At 63.9% G+C, this 17,149-nt stretch overlaps 1 protein-coding gene across 1 annotated transcript in view; it reads left to right on the forward strand.

Moving 5' to 3' along the window:
• The window catches only part of PLCB3 (phospholipase C beta 3), a gene marked incomplete at both ends in the record, with an annotated part of 31,708 nt that extends 15,443 nt beyond the window's left edge, over positions 1-16,265 (forward strand). Inside the window, 16 exons of the mRNA XM_062640549.1 lie at positions 851-974; positions 1,642-1,734; positions 2,413-2,486; positions 2,594-2,690; positions 3,903-3,987; positions 5,343-5,467; positions 6,350-6,504; positions 8,515-8,676; positions 8,757-8,856; positions 10,675-10,779; positions 11,326-11,417; positions 12,074-12,206; positions 12,294-12,329; positions 12,593-12,734; positions 14,132-14,222; positions 16,174-16,265. Coding sequence (XP_062496533.1) covers positions 851-974; positions 1,642-1,734; positions 2,413-2,486; positions 2,594-2,690; positions 3,903-3,987; positions 5,343-5,467; positions 6,350-6,504; positions 8,515-8,676; positions 8,757-8,856; positions 10,675-10,779; positions 11,326-11,417; positions 12,074-12,206; positions 12,294-12,329; positions 12,593-12,734; positions 14,132-14,222; positions 16,174-16,265 — 1,706 coding nt within the window. The remainder of the gene's footprint in view (positions 1-850; positions 975-1,641; positions 1,735-2,412; positions 2,487-2,593; positions 2,691-3,902; positions 3,988-5,342; positions 5,468-6,349; positions 6,505-8,514; positions 8,677-8,756; positions 8,857-10,674; positions 10,780-11,325; positions 11,418-12,073; positions 12,207-12,293; positions 12,330-12,592; positions 12,735-14,131; positions 14,223-16,173) is intronic.
• Between the last annotated feature and the right edge of the window lie 884 nt (positions 16,266-17,149).

The raw sequence follows: 17,149 nt of genomic DNA on the forward strand, positions 1-17,149 counted from the left end.
GGGGGTCAGGGTTGGTTTTGGGGGGGTCAGGGTTGGTTTAGGGGGGGTCAGGGTTGGTTTTGGGGGGGTCAGGGTTGGTTTAGGGGGGGTCAGGGTTGGTTTTGGGGGGGTCAGGGTTGGTTTAGGGGGGTCAGGGTTGGTTTTGGGGGGGTCAGGGTTGGTTTAGGGGTGTCAGGGTCGGTTTTGGGGGGTCAGGGCTGGGTTTTGGGGGTCAGGGTTGGTTTAGGGGGGGTCAGGGCTGGGTTTGGGGGGGTCAGGGCTGGGTTTTGGGGGTCAGGGTTGGTTTGGGGGGCATCAGGGCAGGTTTAGGGGGGTCAGGGCTGGGTTTTGGGGGGCTCAGGGTTGGGGTTTGGGGGGGCTCAGGGCTGGGTTTGGGGGCATCAGGGCAGGTTTAGGGGGTCAGGGCTGGGTTTTGGGGGGCTCAGGGTTGGGGTTTGGGGGGGTCAGGGCTGGTTTGGGGGCATCAGGGCAGGTTTAGGGGGGTCAGGGCTGGTTTGGGGGGGTCAGTGGTGGTTTGGGGGGGCTCAGGGCTGGGTTTGGGGGCATCAGGGCAGGTTTAGGGGGGTCAGGGCTGGGTTTTGGGGGTCACGGTTGGTTTCGGGGGGTGAGGGCTGGGGTTTGGGGGTCAGGGCTGGTTTTGGGGGGGTCCGGGCTGGGTTTGGGGGCATCAGGGCAGGTTTAGGGGGGGTCAGGGTTGGTTTGGGGGGCCAGGGTTGGTTTGGGGGGGTCAGGGCTGGGTTTTGGAGGGTCATGGTTGGTTTCGGGGGGTGAGGGCTGGGGTTTGGGGGGGTCAGGGCTGGTTTGGGGGGGTTCATCCTATGGGGCCCCCCCTGACTTTGGGGTGCCGCAGCTGGAGCCGGGGGTGCCCCTGCCCAGCCCCCAGGACCTTCTGGGCCGGATCTTGGTCAAGAACAAGAAGCGGCACCCGAGGGGGACCCCAAAACCGCCGCTGAACCCCAAAACCAGCGACAACGGTACCCAACCCCCCCCCGCAGCTCTCCTGCACCCCAAAACCTCTCAATGCCCCCCCTGCACCCCCAAACCAGTGACCCCAGTACCCAACCCCACCTCTACCCCCCTGCACCCCAAAACCAGCGACCCCAGTACCCAACCCTCCTGTACCCCACTCTGCACCCCAAAAACTACCAATGCCCCCCCCTTCAACCCAAAACCAGTGACCCCGGGGCCCCCCCCCCCCCCGCACCCCAAAACCTCCCCCGGCCCCCTCGTGCACCCTAAAACCTTTGACCCCAGTACCCAACCCCCCGTAGCCCCCCTGCACCCCAAAGCTTCCCAGTGACCCCCTGCACCCTAAAACCAGCAACCCCGGTACCCAACACCCCCCGCAGGCCCCCTGCACCCCAAAACCTCCTCCTGACCCCTCCTGAACCCCAAAATCTCCCAATGCCCCCCTGAACCCCAAATCCTGCCCCTGCCCCCCAAAACCAGCGACAACGGTACCCAACCCCCCCCGCAGGCCCCCTGCACCCCAAAACCTCCCCCTGACCCCTCCCGAACCCCAAAACCTCCCAATGCCCCCCTGAACCCCAAAACCTTCCCCTGCACCCCAAAACCAGTGACCCCGGTACCCACCCACCCCCCTCGGGTTTTGGGGTCCCCCCCAACCCCTCTCCTCTCCAGGCCCCCCCTCGGAGCCCCCCGAAGTTGGGGTCTCCCCTGTGCCCAATGGGGAGGAGAAGGGCTCCAGACTGGGGGAACCCCGAAAGTCCATTGGTGAGTGGGGGGGGGGTATTATGGGATGCAGGGGGTGATTATGGGATGCAGGGGGGGTTATGGGATGCAGGGGGGGTTATGGGGTGCAGGGGGTGATTATGGGATGTACGGGGGTTATGGGATGCAGGGGGGGTTATGGGGTGCTAGGAGGGGATTGGGGGTGCTGGGGGTCAGTTTGGGGCTGCTGGGGGGGGTTATGGGGTGCTGGGGGGGTTATGGGATGTAGGGGGTGATTATGGGATGTACGGGGGTTATGGGATGCAGGGGGGGTTATGGGGTGCTGGGTGTGATTATGGGATGCAGGGGGGTTATGGGATGTAAGGGGGGTTATGGGATGCAGGGGGGGTTATGGGGTGCTGGGGGTGATTATGGGATGTAAGGGGGGTTATGGGATGTAGGGGTGTTATGGGGTGCTGGGTGTGATTATGGGATGCAGGGGGGGTTATGGGGTGCTGGGGGTGATTATGGGATGCAGGGGGGGTTATGGGATGCAGGGGGTGATTATGGGATGCCGGGGGGGTTATGGGATGCAGGGGGCATTAAGGGATGCAGGGGGGGTTATGGGGTGCTGGGTGTGATTATGGGATGCAGGGGGGGTTATGTGATGCGGGGGGTTATTATGGGATGCAGGGGGGGTGTCACAGATTACAGAGGCTCCCCCAACCCCCCCCCCCCCAGACCGCGATGCCGCCGACAGCGAGGAAGAGGAGGAGGAGGAGCCCCCGGAGATGAAGAAGCCAACAACCGATGAGGTCAGGACCCGGGGAGGGGGGGGGAGTGCTCAGGACCCCTATGGGGGGGGGTGGGGAAGATGGGGGTCAGGACCCCCCCCCCATTGTGTTATCATCCCCCCCCCCAGGGCACGGCCAGCAGCGAGGTGACGGCCACCGAGGAGATGTCCACGCTGGTCAACTACGTCCAACCCGTCAAGTTCAAGTCCTTCCAGGCCGCCCGCAGTCAGTGGGGCCGGGGGGGGACATGGGGGGGGACATGGGGGGGGTATGGGGGGTTAAAGGGGTTTTGAGAGGGGGTTTAATGGGGTTTTAGAGGCATTTAAGAGGGTTTGGGGGGGGCCTGATGGGGTTTGGGGGGGGTCCTGATGGGGTTGGGGGGGGTTTCAAGGGGTTGGGGGGGGGTTAAAGGGGTTTTGAGGGGGGGTTTAATGGGGTTTTGGAGGCATTTAAGAGGGCTTGGGGGGGTTCTCATGGGGTTTGGGGGGGTCCTGATGGGGTTGGGGGGGGTTTCAAGGGGTTGGGGGGGGGTTATAGAGGTTTTGAGAGGGGGTTTAATGGGGTTTTGGAGGCATTTAAGAGGGTTTGGGGGGGGCCTGATGGGGTTTGGGGGGTCCTGATGGGGTTGGGGGGTGGGGTTAAGTGGTTGGGGGGGGGTTAAAGGGGTTTTGAGGGGGGTTTAATGGGGTTTTAGAGGCATTTAAGAGGGTTTGGGGGGGTCCTGATGGGGTTGGGGGGGTTTCAAGGGGTTGGGGGGGGAGTTAATGGGGATTTGAGGGGGGTTTAATGGGGTTTTGGAGGCATTTAAGAGGGTTTGGGGGGGGCCTGATGGGGTTGGGGGGGTTCTGATGGGGTTGGTGGGGGGGTTTCAAGGGTTTGGGGGGGGTTAAAGGGGTTTTGAGGGGGGGTTTAATGGGGTTTTGGAGGCATTTAAGAGGGCTTGGGGGGGTTCTCATGGGGTTTGGGGGGGTCCTGATGGGGTTGGGGGGGGGGGTTCAAGGGTTTTGGGGGGGTTTCAAGGGGTTGGGGGTGGGAGTTAAAGGGGTTTTGAGGGGGGTTTAATGGGGTTTTGGAGGCATTTAAGAGGGTTTGGGGGGGTTCTGATGGGGTTTGGGGGGGTTTCAAGGGGTTGGGGGGGCTAAAAGGGGTTTTGAGGGGGTTCTGATGGGGTTTGGGGGGGTCCTGATGGTGTTGGGGGGGGGCTTCAAGGGGTTGGAAGGGGGGTTAAAGGGGTTTCAAGGGGGTCCTGATGGGGTTGGGGGGGGCGTTTAAGGGGGTTTGTGTAGGGTTGTAGGGGTTTGGGATGGTTCTGATGGGGTTTGGGGGGGTTCTGATGGGGTTTGGGGGGGTTCTGATGGGGTTTGGCGGGGGTTAAGGGGGCGTTGGGCTTTGGGGGTGGGCCCTGTTTGATATTGGGGTGCTGCCCCCCCCCCACAGAGCGCAACAAGGCCTTTGAGATGTCGTCCTTTGTGGAGACCAAGGGGTTGGAGCAGCTCACCAAGAGCCCCCTCGAGTTCGTGGAGTATCCGCTGGGGGGGACGGGGGGACCCCGAGATGTGGGGCAGGAGGGGGGCTTTGGGGGGGAGGGTTAAAGGTGGGGTTTGGGGTGCACTTAGGGCCCCATGGACACAGTTGGGGTGCACTTAGGGGTCCATAGAGGGGCTTGGGGTGCACTTAGGGGTCCATAGAGGGGTTTGGGGTGCACTTAGGGGTCCATAGAGGGGTTTCGGGTGCACTTAGGGGTCCATAGGGGGGTTTGGGGTGCACTTAGGGGTCCATAGAGGGGTTTGGTGTGCACTTAGGGGTCCATAGAGGGGTTTGGGGTGCACTTAGGGCTCCATAGAGGGATTTGGGGTGCACTTAGGTTTCTATAGAGGGGTTTGGGGTGCACTTAGGGGTCCATAGAGGGGCTTGGGGTGCACTTAGGGCCCTATAGAGGGGTTTGGGGTGCACTTAGGGGTCCATAGAGCTGTTTGGGGTGCACTTAGGCGTCCATAGAGGGATTTGGGGTGCACTTAGGCGTCCATAGAGTTGTTTGGGGTGCACTTAGGGGTCCATAGAGGGATTTGGGGTGCACTTAGGGGTCCATAGAGGGGTTTGGGGTGCACTTAGGCGTCCATAGAGGGATTTGGGGTGCACTTAGGCATCCATAGAGTTGTTTGGGGTGCACTTAGGGGTCCATAGGGGGGTTTAGGGTGCACTTAGGGCCCTATGGACACATTTGGGGTGCACTTAGTGCCCTATAGAGGGGTTTGGGGTGCACTTAGTGGTCCACAGAGGGATTTGGGGTGCACTTCGGGGTCCATAGAGGGATTTGGGGTGCACTTAGGGCCCTATAGAGGGGTTTGGGGTGCACTTAGGGGTCCATAGATGGGTTTGGGGTGCACTTAGGGGTCCATAGAGGGATTTGGGGTGCACTTAGGGGTCCATAGGGGGGTTTGGGGAGCATTTAGGGGTCCATAGAGGGGTTTGGGGTGCATTTAGGGCCCTACATAGGGGTTTGGGGTGCATTTAGTGCCGTATAGAGGGGTTTGGGGTGCACTTAGGGCCCTATGGACACATTTGGGGTGCACTTAGGGGTCCATAGAGGGGCTTGGGGTGCACTTAGGGGTCCATAAAGGGGTTTGGGGTGCACTTAGGGGTCCATAGATGGGTTTGGGGTGCACTTAGGGGTCCATAGAGGGGTTTGGGGTGCACTTAGGGGTCCATAGATGGGTTTGGGGTGCACTTAGGGGTCCATAGAGGGGTTTGGGGTGCACTTAGGGGTCCATAGGGGGGTTAGGGGTGCACTTAGGGGTCCATAGAGGGGTTTGGGGTGCACTTAGGGGGCCGCAGGGGCTGTGGGGCCGCTGTGGGGCCGCGTTCCTTGACGCCCAGGTACAACAAGCGCCAGCTGAGCCGGGTCTACCCCAAGGGCACCCGCGTGGACTCCTCCAACTTCCAGCCGCAGCTCTTCTGGAACGCGGGCTGCCACATGGCTGCGCTCAACTTCCAGACCCTCGGTCAGCGCCGCCCCACAGCGCGCCCCATAGCGCGCCCCATAGCGTGACCCATAGCGTGGCCCTGGCCCATAGAGTGATCCTGACCCATAGCGTGACCCATAGCGTGCCCCTGACCCATAGAGTGACCCTGACCCATAGCGTGACCCATAGCGTGCCCCTGACCCATAGAGTGATCCTGACCCATAGCGTGATCCTGGCCCATAGAGTGATCCTGACCCATAGCGTGACCCATAGCGTGACCCTGACCCATAGAGTGACCCTGACCCATAGCGTGACCCTGACTCATAGCGTAACCCATAGCGTGATCCTGGCCCATAGCCTGCCCCTGACCCATAGCGTGCACCTGGCCCATAGCGTGATCCTGGCCCATAGCGTGCCCGTGACCCATAGCATGCCCCTGACCCATAGCATGACCCATAGCGTGATCCTGACCCATAGCCTGCCCCTGACCCATAGCGTCACCTTGACCCATAGCGTGACCCTGACCCATAGCGTGCCCCATAGCATGATCCTGACCCATAGTGTGACACCCCCATCCCAATCCCACATTCCCCCCCATCCCAACCCCCCATCCCCCCCACATCCCCCCCATCCCACCCCCACATCTGCCCCCATCCCATCCCCACATCCCCCCCCACACCCACCCCCACAAATCCCCTCCCACATCCCAACCCCACATCCCCGCCCCACATCCCCCCCACATCCCCCCCCATCCCCCCCATCGTCCCCACCCCATATCCACCCCACACCCCACATCCCCCCCATCCCCCCCCCCATCCCCCCCCATCCCCCCCCATCCCCGTATCCCCCCCACATCCCCCCCACATCCCCCCCATCTCCCCCCCCACATCCCCCCCATCCCAACCCCCCATCCCCCCCCAGACGTGCCCATGCAGCTGAACCTGGGGCTCTTTGAGTACAACGCCCGCTGCGGGCTCCTGCTCAAGCCCGAGTTCATGCGGCGCCCGGACAAAGCCTTCGACCCCTTCGCCGAGGACCTGGTGGACGGGATCGTGGCCAACACCCTGCGGGTGCAGGTGGGGACCCCCCCCCCCCCCAAAATGGGGGCGCTCGGAACACACCCAACCCCCTCCCCCCCAATGGGGGCGCTCGGAACACACCCAACCCCCTCCCCCCCAATGGGGGTGCTCGGAACACACCCAACCCCCCCCCCCCAAATGGGGGTGCTCAGAACACACCCAACCCCCCCCAACCCCCCCCCCCAAAATGGGGGTGCTCAGAACACGCCCAACCCCCCCCCCCACAAAATGGGGGCGTTCGGAGCACACCCAACCCCCCCACACAAATGGGGGTGCTCAGAACACACCCAACACCCCCCCCCCCAAAATGGGGGCGCTCGGAACACACCCAACCCCCCCCCCCAAAATGGGGGTGCTCGGAACACACCCAACCCCCCCCCAAAATGGGGGTGCTCGGAAACACACCCCCCCCCAACCCCCCCCCACCCCCCCCCAAAATGGGGGTGCTTGGAACACACCCAACCCCCCCCCCCCACAGATGGGGGTGCTCAGAACACACCCAACACCCCCCCCCCCCAAACTGGCTCCACCCCCCCCCCCCCCCCTGTGGAACACACCCTCCCCCCCCTCCCCCAGTGTCCAAATTGGGGGGGGAACACATCACCTTGATTGAGCCCCCCCCCCCGGGGGTGGATTTGGGGGTTACAAGGATGGATTTGGGGTCCCGAGGGGGGATTTGGGGGTTACAAGGATGGATTTGGGGTCCCAAGGGTGGATTTGGGGTCCCGAGGGGCGATTTGGGGGTCCCGGAGGGGGATTTGGGGGTCCTGAGGGGGGGATTTGGGGGTTTCAAGGGTAGATTTGGGGGTCCCGGGGGTGGATCTGGGGTCCCAAGGGTGGATTTGGGGGTCCCAAGGGGTGGATTTGGGGGTCCCAAGGGGGGATTTGGGGTCCCAGGGGTGGATTTGGGGTCCCAAGGGTGGATTTGGGGGTCCAGGGGGGGATTTGGGGGTCCTGAGGTGGAATTTGGGGGCCCCAGGGGTGGATTTGGGGTTCCCGGGGTGGTTTTGGGGGTCCCGGGGGTGGTTTTGGGGGTCCCTGGGGGGATTTGGAGGTCCCAAGGATGGATTTGGAGGTCCCAGGGGGAAACCTGTGGTTCCTGGGGATGGATTTGGAGGTCCCAGGGGGGGATTTGGGGTTCCCTGGGGGGGATTTGGGGTCCCAAGGGGGGAATTTGGGGGTCCCAAGGGTGGATTTGGGGGTCCCAAGGGTGGATTTGGGGGTTCCAAGGGGGATTTGGGGGTCCCAAGGGTGGACTTGGGGGTTCCAAGGGGGATTTGGGGGTTTCAAGAGTGGTTTTGGGGGTCCCGGGGGTGGATTTTGGGGTCCCGGGGGTGGATTTTGGGGTCCCAGGGGTGGATTTTGGGGTCCCCGGGGTGGATTTGGGGGTCCCGGGGGTGGATTTGGGGGTCCCAAGGGTGGATTTTGGGGTCCCAAGGGTGGATTTGGGGGTCCCAAGGGGGGATTTGGGGTTCCAAGGGGGGATTTAAGGTTCCCAAGTGGGAATTTTGGGGTCCCGGGGATGGATTTGGGGGTCCCGGGGTTGGATTTTGGGGTCCCGGGGGTGGATTTTGGGGTCCCAGGGGTGGATTTTGGGGTCCCCGGGGTTGGATTTTGGGGTCCCGGGGGTGGATTTTGGGGTCCCGGGGGTGGATTTTGGGGTCCCAGGGGTGGATTTTGGGGTCCCCGGGGTTGGATTTTGGGGTCCCGGGGGTGGATTTTGGGGTCCCGGGGGTGGATTTTGGGGTCCCAAGGGTGGATTTTGGGGTCCCCGGGGGTGGATTTTGGGGTCCCGGGAGTGGATTTGGGGGTCCTGGGGGGGATTTAAGGTTCCCAAGGGGGAATTTTGGGGTCCCGGGGGTGATTTTGGGGTCCTGGGGGTGGATTTGGGGGTCCCAAGGGTGGATTTTGGGGTCCTGGGGGTGGATTTTGGGGTCCCCGGGGGTGGATTTTGGGGTCCCGGGGGGGGTGACGTTCCCCCGTGTCCCCCCCCCCTGTCCCCCGCAGGTGATCTCGGGTCAGTTCCTGTCGGAGCGCCGCGGGGGGGTCTATGTGGAGGTCGATGTGTTCGGGCTGCCCGTGGACACGCGGCGCCGGTTCCGCACGCGGCCTTGCCAGGGGCACCCGTTCAACCCGGTGTGGGACGAGGAGCCCTTCCTGTTCCCCAAGGTCAGCTTGGGGCGGGGGGGGGGTACCGGGAGGGGGGGTACCCGGTGTTACCGTGACCCACCCCCCCCGTCCTCCCGCAGGTGGTACTGCCCTCCCTGGCCTCCCTGCGTGTGGCTGCCTATGAGGAGGGGGGGCGGTTCCTGGGGCACCGAGTGCTGCCCGTGGCTGCGCTGCGCTCCGGTGAGGGGGGGAATGGGATGGGGATGGGGATGGGGACGGGAATGGGAGTGGGGACGGGAATGGGAACGGGGATGGGAATTGGGATGGAGATGGGAATTGGAACGGGAATGGGTATGGGAATGGGAGTTGGAACGGGAATGGGAACGGGAACAAGAACAGGAATGGGAATGGGGATGGGAATGGGGACGGGAATGGGAGTGGGAACAGGAATGAGAACGGGAACAAGAACAGGGATGGGAATGGGGATGGGAATGGGGATGGGAATGGGAGTGGGAACAGGAATGAGAACGGGAATGGGAACGGGAACGAGAACGGGAATGGGGATGGGAATGGGAACGGGAATGGGGATGGGAATGGGAACGGGAATGGGGATGGGGATGGGAACTGGAACGGGAATGGGAATGGGGATGGGAACGGGAATGGGGATGGGAATTAGAACAGGAATGGGAATAGGGATGGGGATGGGAATTGGAATGGGGATGGGAATGGGAATGGGAATTGAAACGGGAATGGGAATGGGGATGGGAACTGGAACGGGAGTGGGAATTGGAACGGGAATGGGAATAGGAACGGGAATGGGGATGGGAACTGGAATGGGAATGGGGATGGGAATTGAAACGGGAATGGGAATGGGGATGGGAATTGGAATTGAAACGGGAATGGGAACAGGGATGGGAACAAGAATGGGGATGGGAGTGGGGATGGGGATGGGAACGGGAACAAGGATGGGAATGGGAACAGGAATGGGAACGGGAATGAGAATGGGGATGGGGATGGGAATGGGAATGGGGATGGGAATGGGAATTGAAACAGGAATGGGAACAGGAAAGGGAACGGGAACAAGAATGGGAATGGGGATGGGGATGGGAATGGAAACGGGAATGGGAATGGGAATTGGAACAGGAATGGGGACGGGAATGGGAATGGGGATGGGAATGGGATTGGAACAGGAATGGGAATGGGAACGGGGACGGGGACGGGAACAGGGATGGGAATGGGAATTGAAACGGGAATGGGAATGGGAACAGGAAAGGGAACGGGAATGAGAATGGGGATGGGAATTGAAACGGGAATGGGAAGGGAACAAGAACGGGAATGGGGACAGGAACAGGGATGGGAATGGGAATTGAAACGTAAACGGGAACAGGGATGGGAACGGGAATGGGGATGGGAATTGGAACGAGAATGGCAACGGGAATGGGGACGGGAATGGGAATGGGGAAGGGAATGGGAACGGGAATGGGAATGGGGATGGGAATAGGAACAGGAATGGGAATGGGGATGGGAATAGGAAAGGGAATGGGAATAGGGATGGGGACAGCAATGGGAATGGGGATGGGAATGGGGGTGCTGGGGAGGGGGGCTCCCACTGTTCGGGCATACCTCGAGGCCGCGGCAATGGGGAGCCGGATGGGTGCTGGTGCCGGCCGGTTGCCGTGGCAACGGGAGCCGGGGAACTACCCACAATGCCCCGCGCCAGCCCCGTTGCCACGGCAACAGGCGCCCAGCGCTACCCACAATGCCCCGCGCCAAGCCCCGTTGCCACAGCAACAGGCGCCCAGCGCTACCCACAATGCCCCGCGCCAAGCCCCGTTGCCACGGCAACAGGCGCCCAGCGCTACCCACAATGCCCCGCGCCAGCCCCGTTGCCACGGCAACAGGCGCCCAGCGCTACCCACAATGCCCCGCGCCAGCCCCCGTCCCGTCGCCATGGTAACGCGGCCCTGGGCCTACCCTGGGCGCCGGTTTGGGGCAGGTTTTGGGGTTCAGGGGGGAAGCCCCCAAGCAGCCGCCATGTTGTGCCCCCCCCCCCCATAGGGTACCACTACGTGTGCCTGCGCAATGAGAGCAACCAGCCCCTCTGCCTGCCCGCCCTGCTGCTGTACACCCAGGCCTGCGACTACGTCCCACAGGGACACCAAGGTGAGGGGGGACCCCAAAACCTTGGGGGGGGGGGAGCAGCACCCCCAGGGCTCGGTGCTGGGTGGGGATCAAGGCAGCCCCAACATCCTTTTGAGAGCAGTCGCTCTCCTTTTGGGGCCATCCCTCACTTTTTGGGGGGGCTCAGGAGCTCTTTAAGGCCCCCTCCCCCAGTTTTTGGGTGGCCCCATTTGTGGGGCACCCCTGTTTATGGGGTGTCTCCTATAATGGGTGTTGGGGCATCCATTCTGGGGCGTCCCTGGTTTTGGGGTGCCCCAATTTCCCCCATTTTGGGGTACCCCCCTTTGCTTCCCTCTTTGCACACTTGGGGGGGGTTCCCCCGTGTTGGCCCCCCCCCCCCCCCACGTTTGACCCCCTCTTAATGGGGGTACAATGCAGCACCTCCATTGCTCCTTCCTCAGTGCTGCCATGTGGGGGGAATCCTCACCATTTTGGGGGGCTTCCCCACTTTGGGGCTCTCACCCCATTGTTTGTGGGGGGGGGTCCCCCCATTTTTGGGGTCCCCGTTTCCCCTTTGGACCCCCCCAGATTACGCCGAGGCCTTGAGCAACCCCATCAAACACGTCAGCCTCATGGACCAACGTGCCCGGCAGCTGGCGGCCCTCATGGGGGACAGTGAGGTGGGGGGGGGGGCTCTGAAGGGGTTTGGGGGGGTCCCAAGGGTTTGGGGGGGACCCCATTGAGGGTTTTGGGGGCTTTGGGGGGGGCTTAAGGATGTTTGGGGGGGCTTTGATGGGTGATGGGGAAAGGGATTGATGGGGAAGGGTGGAGGAGTTGGGGGGGCTCAAGAGTTTGGGGGGGTCCATGAAGGTTTGGGGGGGTCTAGGGGGGTTTGGGCAGGGGGGGTTGGGGGCCTCCATGGAGGTTTGGGGGGGTTGGGGGGGTCCATGGAGGTTTGAGGGGGATCCAGGAGGGTTTGAGGGGTATCTAGGGGGGGGTTGGGGGCCTCCATGGAGGTTTGGGGGGGGGGGGGGCCTCCAGGTTTGGAGGTTTGGGGGGGGGGGTCCAGGGGGGTTTGGGGTGGATCCACGGGGTTTGGGGGGGTCCATGGAGGTTTGGGATGTGTCCAGAGGGGTTTGGGGGGGTTCATGGAGGTTTGGGGGTGTTCCAGGATGGTTTGGGGGGCTCCAGGGAGGGTTGGATGGAGTCCCAGGGGAGTTTGGGGGGGTCCATGGAGGTTTGGGGGGGGGTCCAGGGGGGTTTGGGGGAGGTCCCGGGGGGTTTAGGGGGGGTGTCACCCCTTTTGGGGCCCCCTAAACCCCCCTTTTCCCCCCAGGAGAACCCCGAGAAGCCGCGTGAGACCCCGGGGGGGGCACGAGGGGACGCAGCCACCGACCCCCCCCCTGAACCCCGGCCCCCTCCCCAGCCCGGGCCCCCCGCCCCCGGCCCCCCCCCTGTGTCCAGCCCAGGTAAGGGGGTGCCCCCCATGATGTGGAGGCTCTAAAAAGGAGGGGTCCCCCCCGCTCAGGACCCCCATTATTGTCCCCCCTCCACAGGTCAAAGGGACGACCTCATCGCCAGCGTCCTCACAGGTAAGATTTGGGGGGATCCCCCCTCAGCTGCCCCCCAGAAGGAGCTTCGGGGACCCCCCCAAACCCATAAACCCCCCTGTACCCCTAAACCCCCCCCCTTCCACCCCATCTCCCCCATTGGGCATCCCGGGATGCTCCGGAATGGATGCGCCCCCCACGTTCAAGACAAGGTGGGGGGGGGGGGGTGTCCCCCAAATTCCTGCCCCCCCCCCCCCCCCGAGGGGTTTTGGGGTCCCCCCCCTGACCCCCCCTCGCCCCCCCAGAGGTGTTGCCACCGTCGCTGCAGGAGCTGCAGCAGCACAAGGGCTACGTGAAGCTGCTCAAGCAGCAGAGCCGGGAGCTGAAGGAGCTGCACAAGAAGCACCTCAAGAGGCTCCTGGCCCTGCACAAACGCATGGGGGGAAGGTGGGACCCCAAAACCTGACACCCCCCACCCCACCCCGCACCCCAAACCTTCCCCACCTGCACCCCAAAACCCCCCCCCTTTGAACCCCAACCCACCCCCCCCCCCAAGCCAAAGCCATTCAGGGCTAAGAAAGGGGTCCCTAAGAAAGGGGCACCCCAAATGTGAAGTCACCCCAAACCTGGCCCCCCCCAACACAGACTCAAATCCCCCCCTTGAACCCCAACCCCCCCCAAGCCAAAGCCATTCAGGGCAGCAGCAAAGAGCCCCCTAAGAAAGGAGCACCCCAAAAGTGGGCTCCCCAAAAAACCCGCCCCCCACCCAACCACAGATACCCCTTCCTTTGAACCCCAACCCACCCCCCCCCTCCAAGCCAAAGCTATTCAGGGCTAAGAAAGGGGTCCCTAAGAAAGGGGCACCCCAAATGTGAAGTCACCCCAAACCTGGGCCCCCCCCAAATACAGACACCCCCCCCTTGAGCCCTCAAATCCCCCCCTTGAACCCCAACCCCCCCCCCCCAAGCCAAAGCCATTCAGGGCTAAGAAAGGGGTCCCTAAGAAAGGGGCACCCCAAAAGTGGGCTCTGCAAACCCCCCCCCCCCGGACACCCCTTCCTTTGAACCCCAACCCACCCCCCCCCCCAAGCCAAAGCCATTCAGGGCTAAGAAAGGGGTCCCTAAGAAAGGGGCACCCCAAATGTGAAGTCACCCCAAACCTGGGCCCCCCCAAACACAGACCCCCCCCCTTGAGCCCTCAAATCCCCCCCTTGAAGCCAACCCCCTCCCCAAGCCAAAGCCATTCAGGGCTAAGAAAGGGGTCCCTAAGAAAGGAGCACCCCAAAAGTGGGGTCACTCCAAAACCCAACCCCCTCCAAATCCAGACCCCCCCCGCACCCCCAAATCCCCCCCTTGAGCACCCCAGATTCTCCCGTTGTACTTCAGACCCCCCCAAGCCAAAGCCATTCAGGGCTAAGAGAGGGGTCCCTAAGAAAGGGGCACCCCAAAAGTGGGCTCCCCACAAAACCCAGCCCCCCCAAACCCAGCCCCCCCATACCCCCCCCCTTGAACCCCCAAATCCCCCCCTTGAACCCCAACCCCCCCTTAAGCCAAAGCCATTCAGGGCTAAGAAATGGTCCCCTATGAAAGGAGCACCCCAAAAGTTGGGTTCCCCATAAACCCCACCCTGGGACCCCCACTGAAGCACTCAGGGACCCCAAATTCACTGGGGGGACCCCAACATTGCTTTGCCCCCCCCATTGGTCTCTGTAGTGAGTGAAGGGGGGGAACCCCTATAAAGGGCACCCCAAAACTACGCTGCCCCCCCCATCCACTGTGGTACTATGGGGGGGGGGTGTCCATGGGGGGGGGGGCCCTCATTTGGGGTGTCCCCCCCCGGAGCAGCAGCAGCAAGGAGGCAGCGGGGGAGCTGCTGGAGCTGCGACAGGAGCAGCACAGGGCAGAGCATGGGTGCAGGAGGGAGCAGCTGCGGCAGGTACTGGGAGCACTGGGAGGGACTGGGAGCACTGGGAGGGACTGGGAGCACTGGGAGCAATGGGAGCACTGGGAGGGACTGGGAGCACCTGCAGCAGGGACTGGGAGCACTGGGAGGGACTGGGAGCACTGGGAGCACTGGGAGGGACTGGGAGCACTGGGAGGGACTGGGAGCACCTGCGGCAGGTACTGGGAGCACTGGGAGGGACTGGGAGCACCGGGAGCAATGGGAGGGACTGGGAGCACTGGGAGGGACTGGGAGCACCTGCGGCAGGTACTGGGAGCATTGGGAGGGACTGGGAGCACCTGCGGCAGGTACTGGGAGCACTGGGAGCACTGGGAGCACTGGGAGGGACTGGGAGCACTGGGAGGGACTGGGAGCACCTGCGGCAGGTACTGGGAGCACTGGGAGGGACTGGGAGCACCGGGAGGGTGTGGGCGGGACTGGGAGCACTGGGAGGGACTGGGAGCACCTGCGGCAGGTACTGGGAGCACTGGGAGGGACTGGGAGCACTGGGAGCACTGGGAGGGACTGGGAGGGACTGGGAGCACTGGGAGGGACTGGGAGCCCCTGCGGCAGGTACTGGGAGCACTGGGAGGGACTGGGAGCACCTGCGGCAGGGACTGGGAGCACTGGGAAGGACTGGGAGCACTGGGAGGGACTGGGAGCACCTGCAGCAGGGACTGGGAGCACTGGGAGCAATGGGAGCACTGGGAGGGACTGGGAGCACCTGCGACAGGTACTGGGAGCACTGGGAGCAATGGGAGGGACCGGGAGCACTGGGAGCAATGGGAGCACTGGGAGGGACTGGGAGCACCTGCGGCAGGTACTGGGAGGGACTGGGAGCACTGGGAGGGACTGGGAGCAATGGGAGGGAATGGGAGCACTGGGGGGGACTGAGAGCAATGGGAGGCACAGAGCATTGGGAGCACTGGGAGGGACTGGGAGCACTGGGAGGCATTGGGAGCACTGGGAGGCACTGGGAGCAATGGGAGCACTGGGAGGGACTGGGAGCACTGGGGGGGACTGAGAGCAATGGGAGGCACAGGGCACTGGGAGGGACTGGGAGCACTGGGAGGCATTGGGAGCACTGGGAGGCACTTGGAGCAATGGGAGCACCGGGAGGGACTGGGAGCACCGGGAGCAATGGGAGCACCGGGAGGGACTGGGAGCACCGGGAGCAATGGGAGCACCGGGAGGGACTGGGAGCACTGGGAGGGACTGGGAGCAATGGGAGCAATGGGAGGGACTGGGGGCACCTGCGGCAGGGACTGGGAGCGCTTGGAGGGACTGGGAGCACTGGGAGGGACTGGGAGCACTGGGGGGGACTGAGAGCAATGGGAGGCACAGAGCATTGGGAGCACTGGGAGCAATGGGAGCACTGGGAGGGACTGGGAGTGCCGGGAGCTCTGGGAGGCACTGGGAGCATTGGGTAGGACTGGGAGGGACTGGGAGCCCTGGGAGGTGCTGGGAGCACTGGGAGGCACTGAGAGCACTGGGAGGCATTGGAAGCACTGGGAGGCATTGGGAACACTGGGAGGGACTGGGAGCATTGGGAGCACTGGGAGCACTGGGAGGGACTGGGAGCATTGGGAGCCCTGGGCTATTGCAAAAACAGCAGTATCTGGGGCCACGCTGGTCTATACTGGTCTGTACTGGGCCATACTGATCCATGGTGGTCTGTACTGATTTGTACTGGTGCATACTGGCCTGTACTGATCTTTCTTGATCCATACTGGTCTGTACCGGCTCATACTGGTCTGTACTGGTCCATACTGGTCCGTACTGGTCCGTACTGGTCCATACTGGTCCGTACTGGTCCGTACTGGTCTGTACTGGTCTGTACTGGTCCGTACTGGTCTGTACTGGTCCATACTGGTCCGTACTGGTCCATACTGGTACTGGTCCATACTGGTCTGTACTGGTCCATACTGGTCTGTACTGGTCTCAGGCCCAGCAGCGGCTGCGGGAGGTGGCTCTGGAGGCTCAGGCTGCGCAGCTCAAGCGCCTGCGGCAAACCAGTGAGAGGTGGGTGCTGGGGGGGTCCCATGGGTGGGGGGTCCCTGGGTGCTGGGGGGGTCCCTGGGTGCTGGGGGGGTCCTTGGGTGCTGGGGGGGTCCCATGGGTGGGGGGGCCCTGGGTGCTGGGGGGGTCCCATGGGTGGGGGGGGCCCTGGGTGCTGGGGGGGTCCCATGGGTGGGGGGGTCCCTGGGTGCTGGGGGGGTCCCATGGGTGGGGGGGTCCCATGGGTGGGGGGGTCCCTGGGTGCTGGGGGGGTCCCATGGGTGGGGGGGGCCCTGGGTGCTGGGGGGGTCCCATGGGTGGGGCGGTCCCTTGGGTGTGTTCCTCAGGAGGGGGTCCCGGGGGGGGGTGTCCCTAAAAGCAGGGGTGCCCCCAAGGTGGGAGGGGGGGGTCCGGGGGGGGGCCATGGGAGCTGGGGTGCCACGGGGGGGGTCCGGGGGGGGTCCCATGGGTGCTGGGGTGCCACGGGGGGGTCCGGGGGGGGTCCCATGGGTGCTGGGGTGCCACGGGGGGGGTCCGGGGGGGGGGGTCCCATGGGTGCTGGGGTGTCACGGGGGGGTCCCATGGGTGCTGGGGTGCCACGGGAGTGTCCGGGGGGGGGTCCCATGGGTGCTGGGGTGTCACGGGGGGGTCCCATGGGTGCTGGGGTGCCACGGGGGGGGTCCGGGGGGGGGTCCCATGGGTGTGGGGGTCCGGGGGGGGTCCCATGGGTGCTGGGGTGTCACGGGGGGAGTCCCATGGGTGCTGGGGTGTCACGGGGGGGGTCCCATGGGTGCTGGGGTGCCACGGGGGGGGTCCGGGGGGGGGGGTCCCATGGGTGCTGGGGTGTCACGGGGGGAGTCCCATGGGTGCTGGGGTGTCACGGGGGGGGTCCCATGGGTGCTGGGGTGCCACGGGGGGGGTCC

This window comes from Pezoporus occidentalis, unplaced genomic scaffold (genome assembly GCF_034315485.1).
Source record: "Pezoporus occidentalis ecotype Australia unplaced genomic scaffold, CSIRO_AGI_Poc_V1 ctg654, whole genome shotgun sequence".
Classification (NCBI taxonomy): Eukaryota; Metazoa; Chordata; class Aves; order Psittaciformes; family Psittacidae; genus Pezoporus; species Pezoporus occidentalis.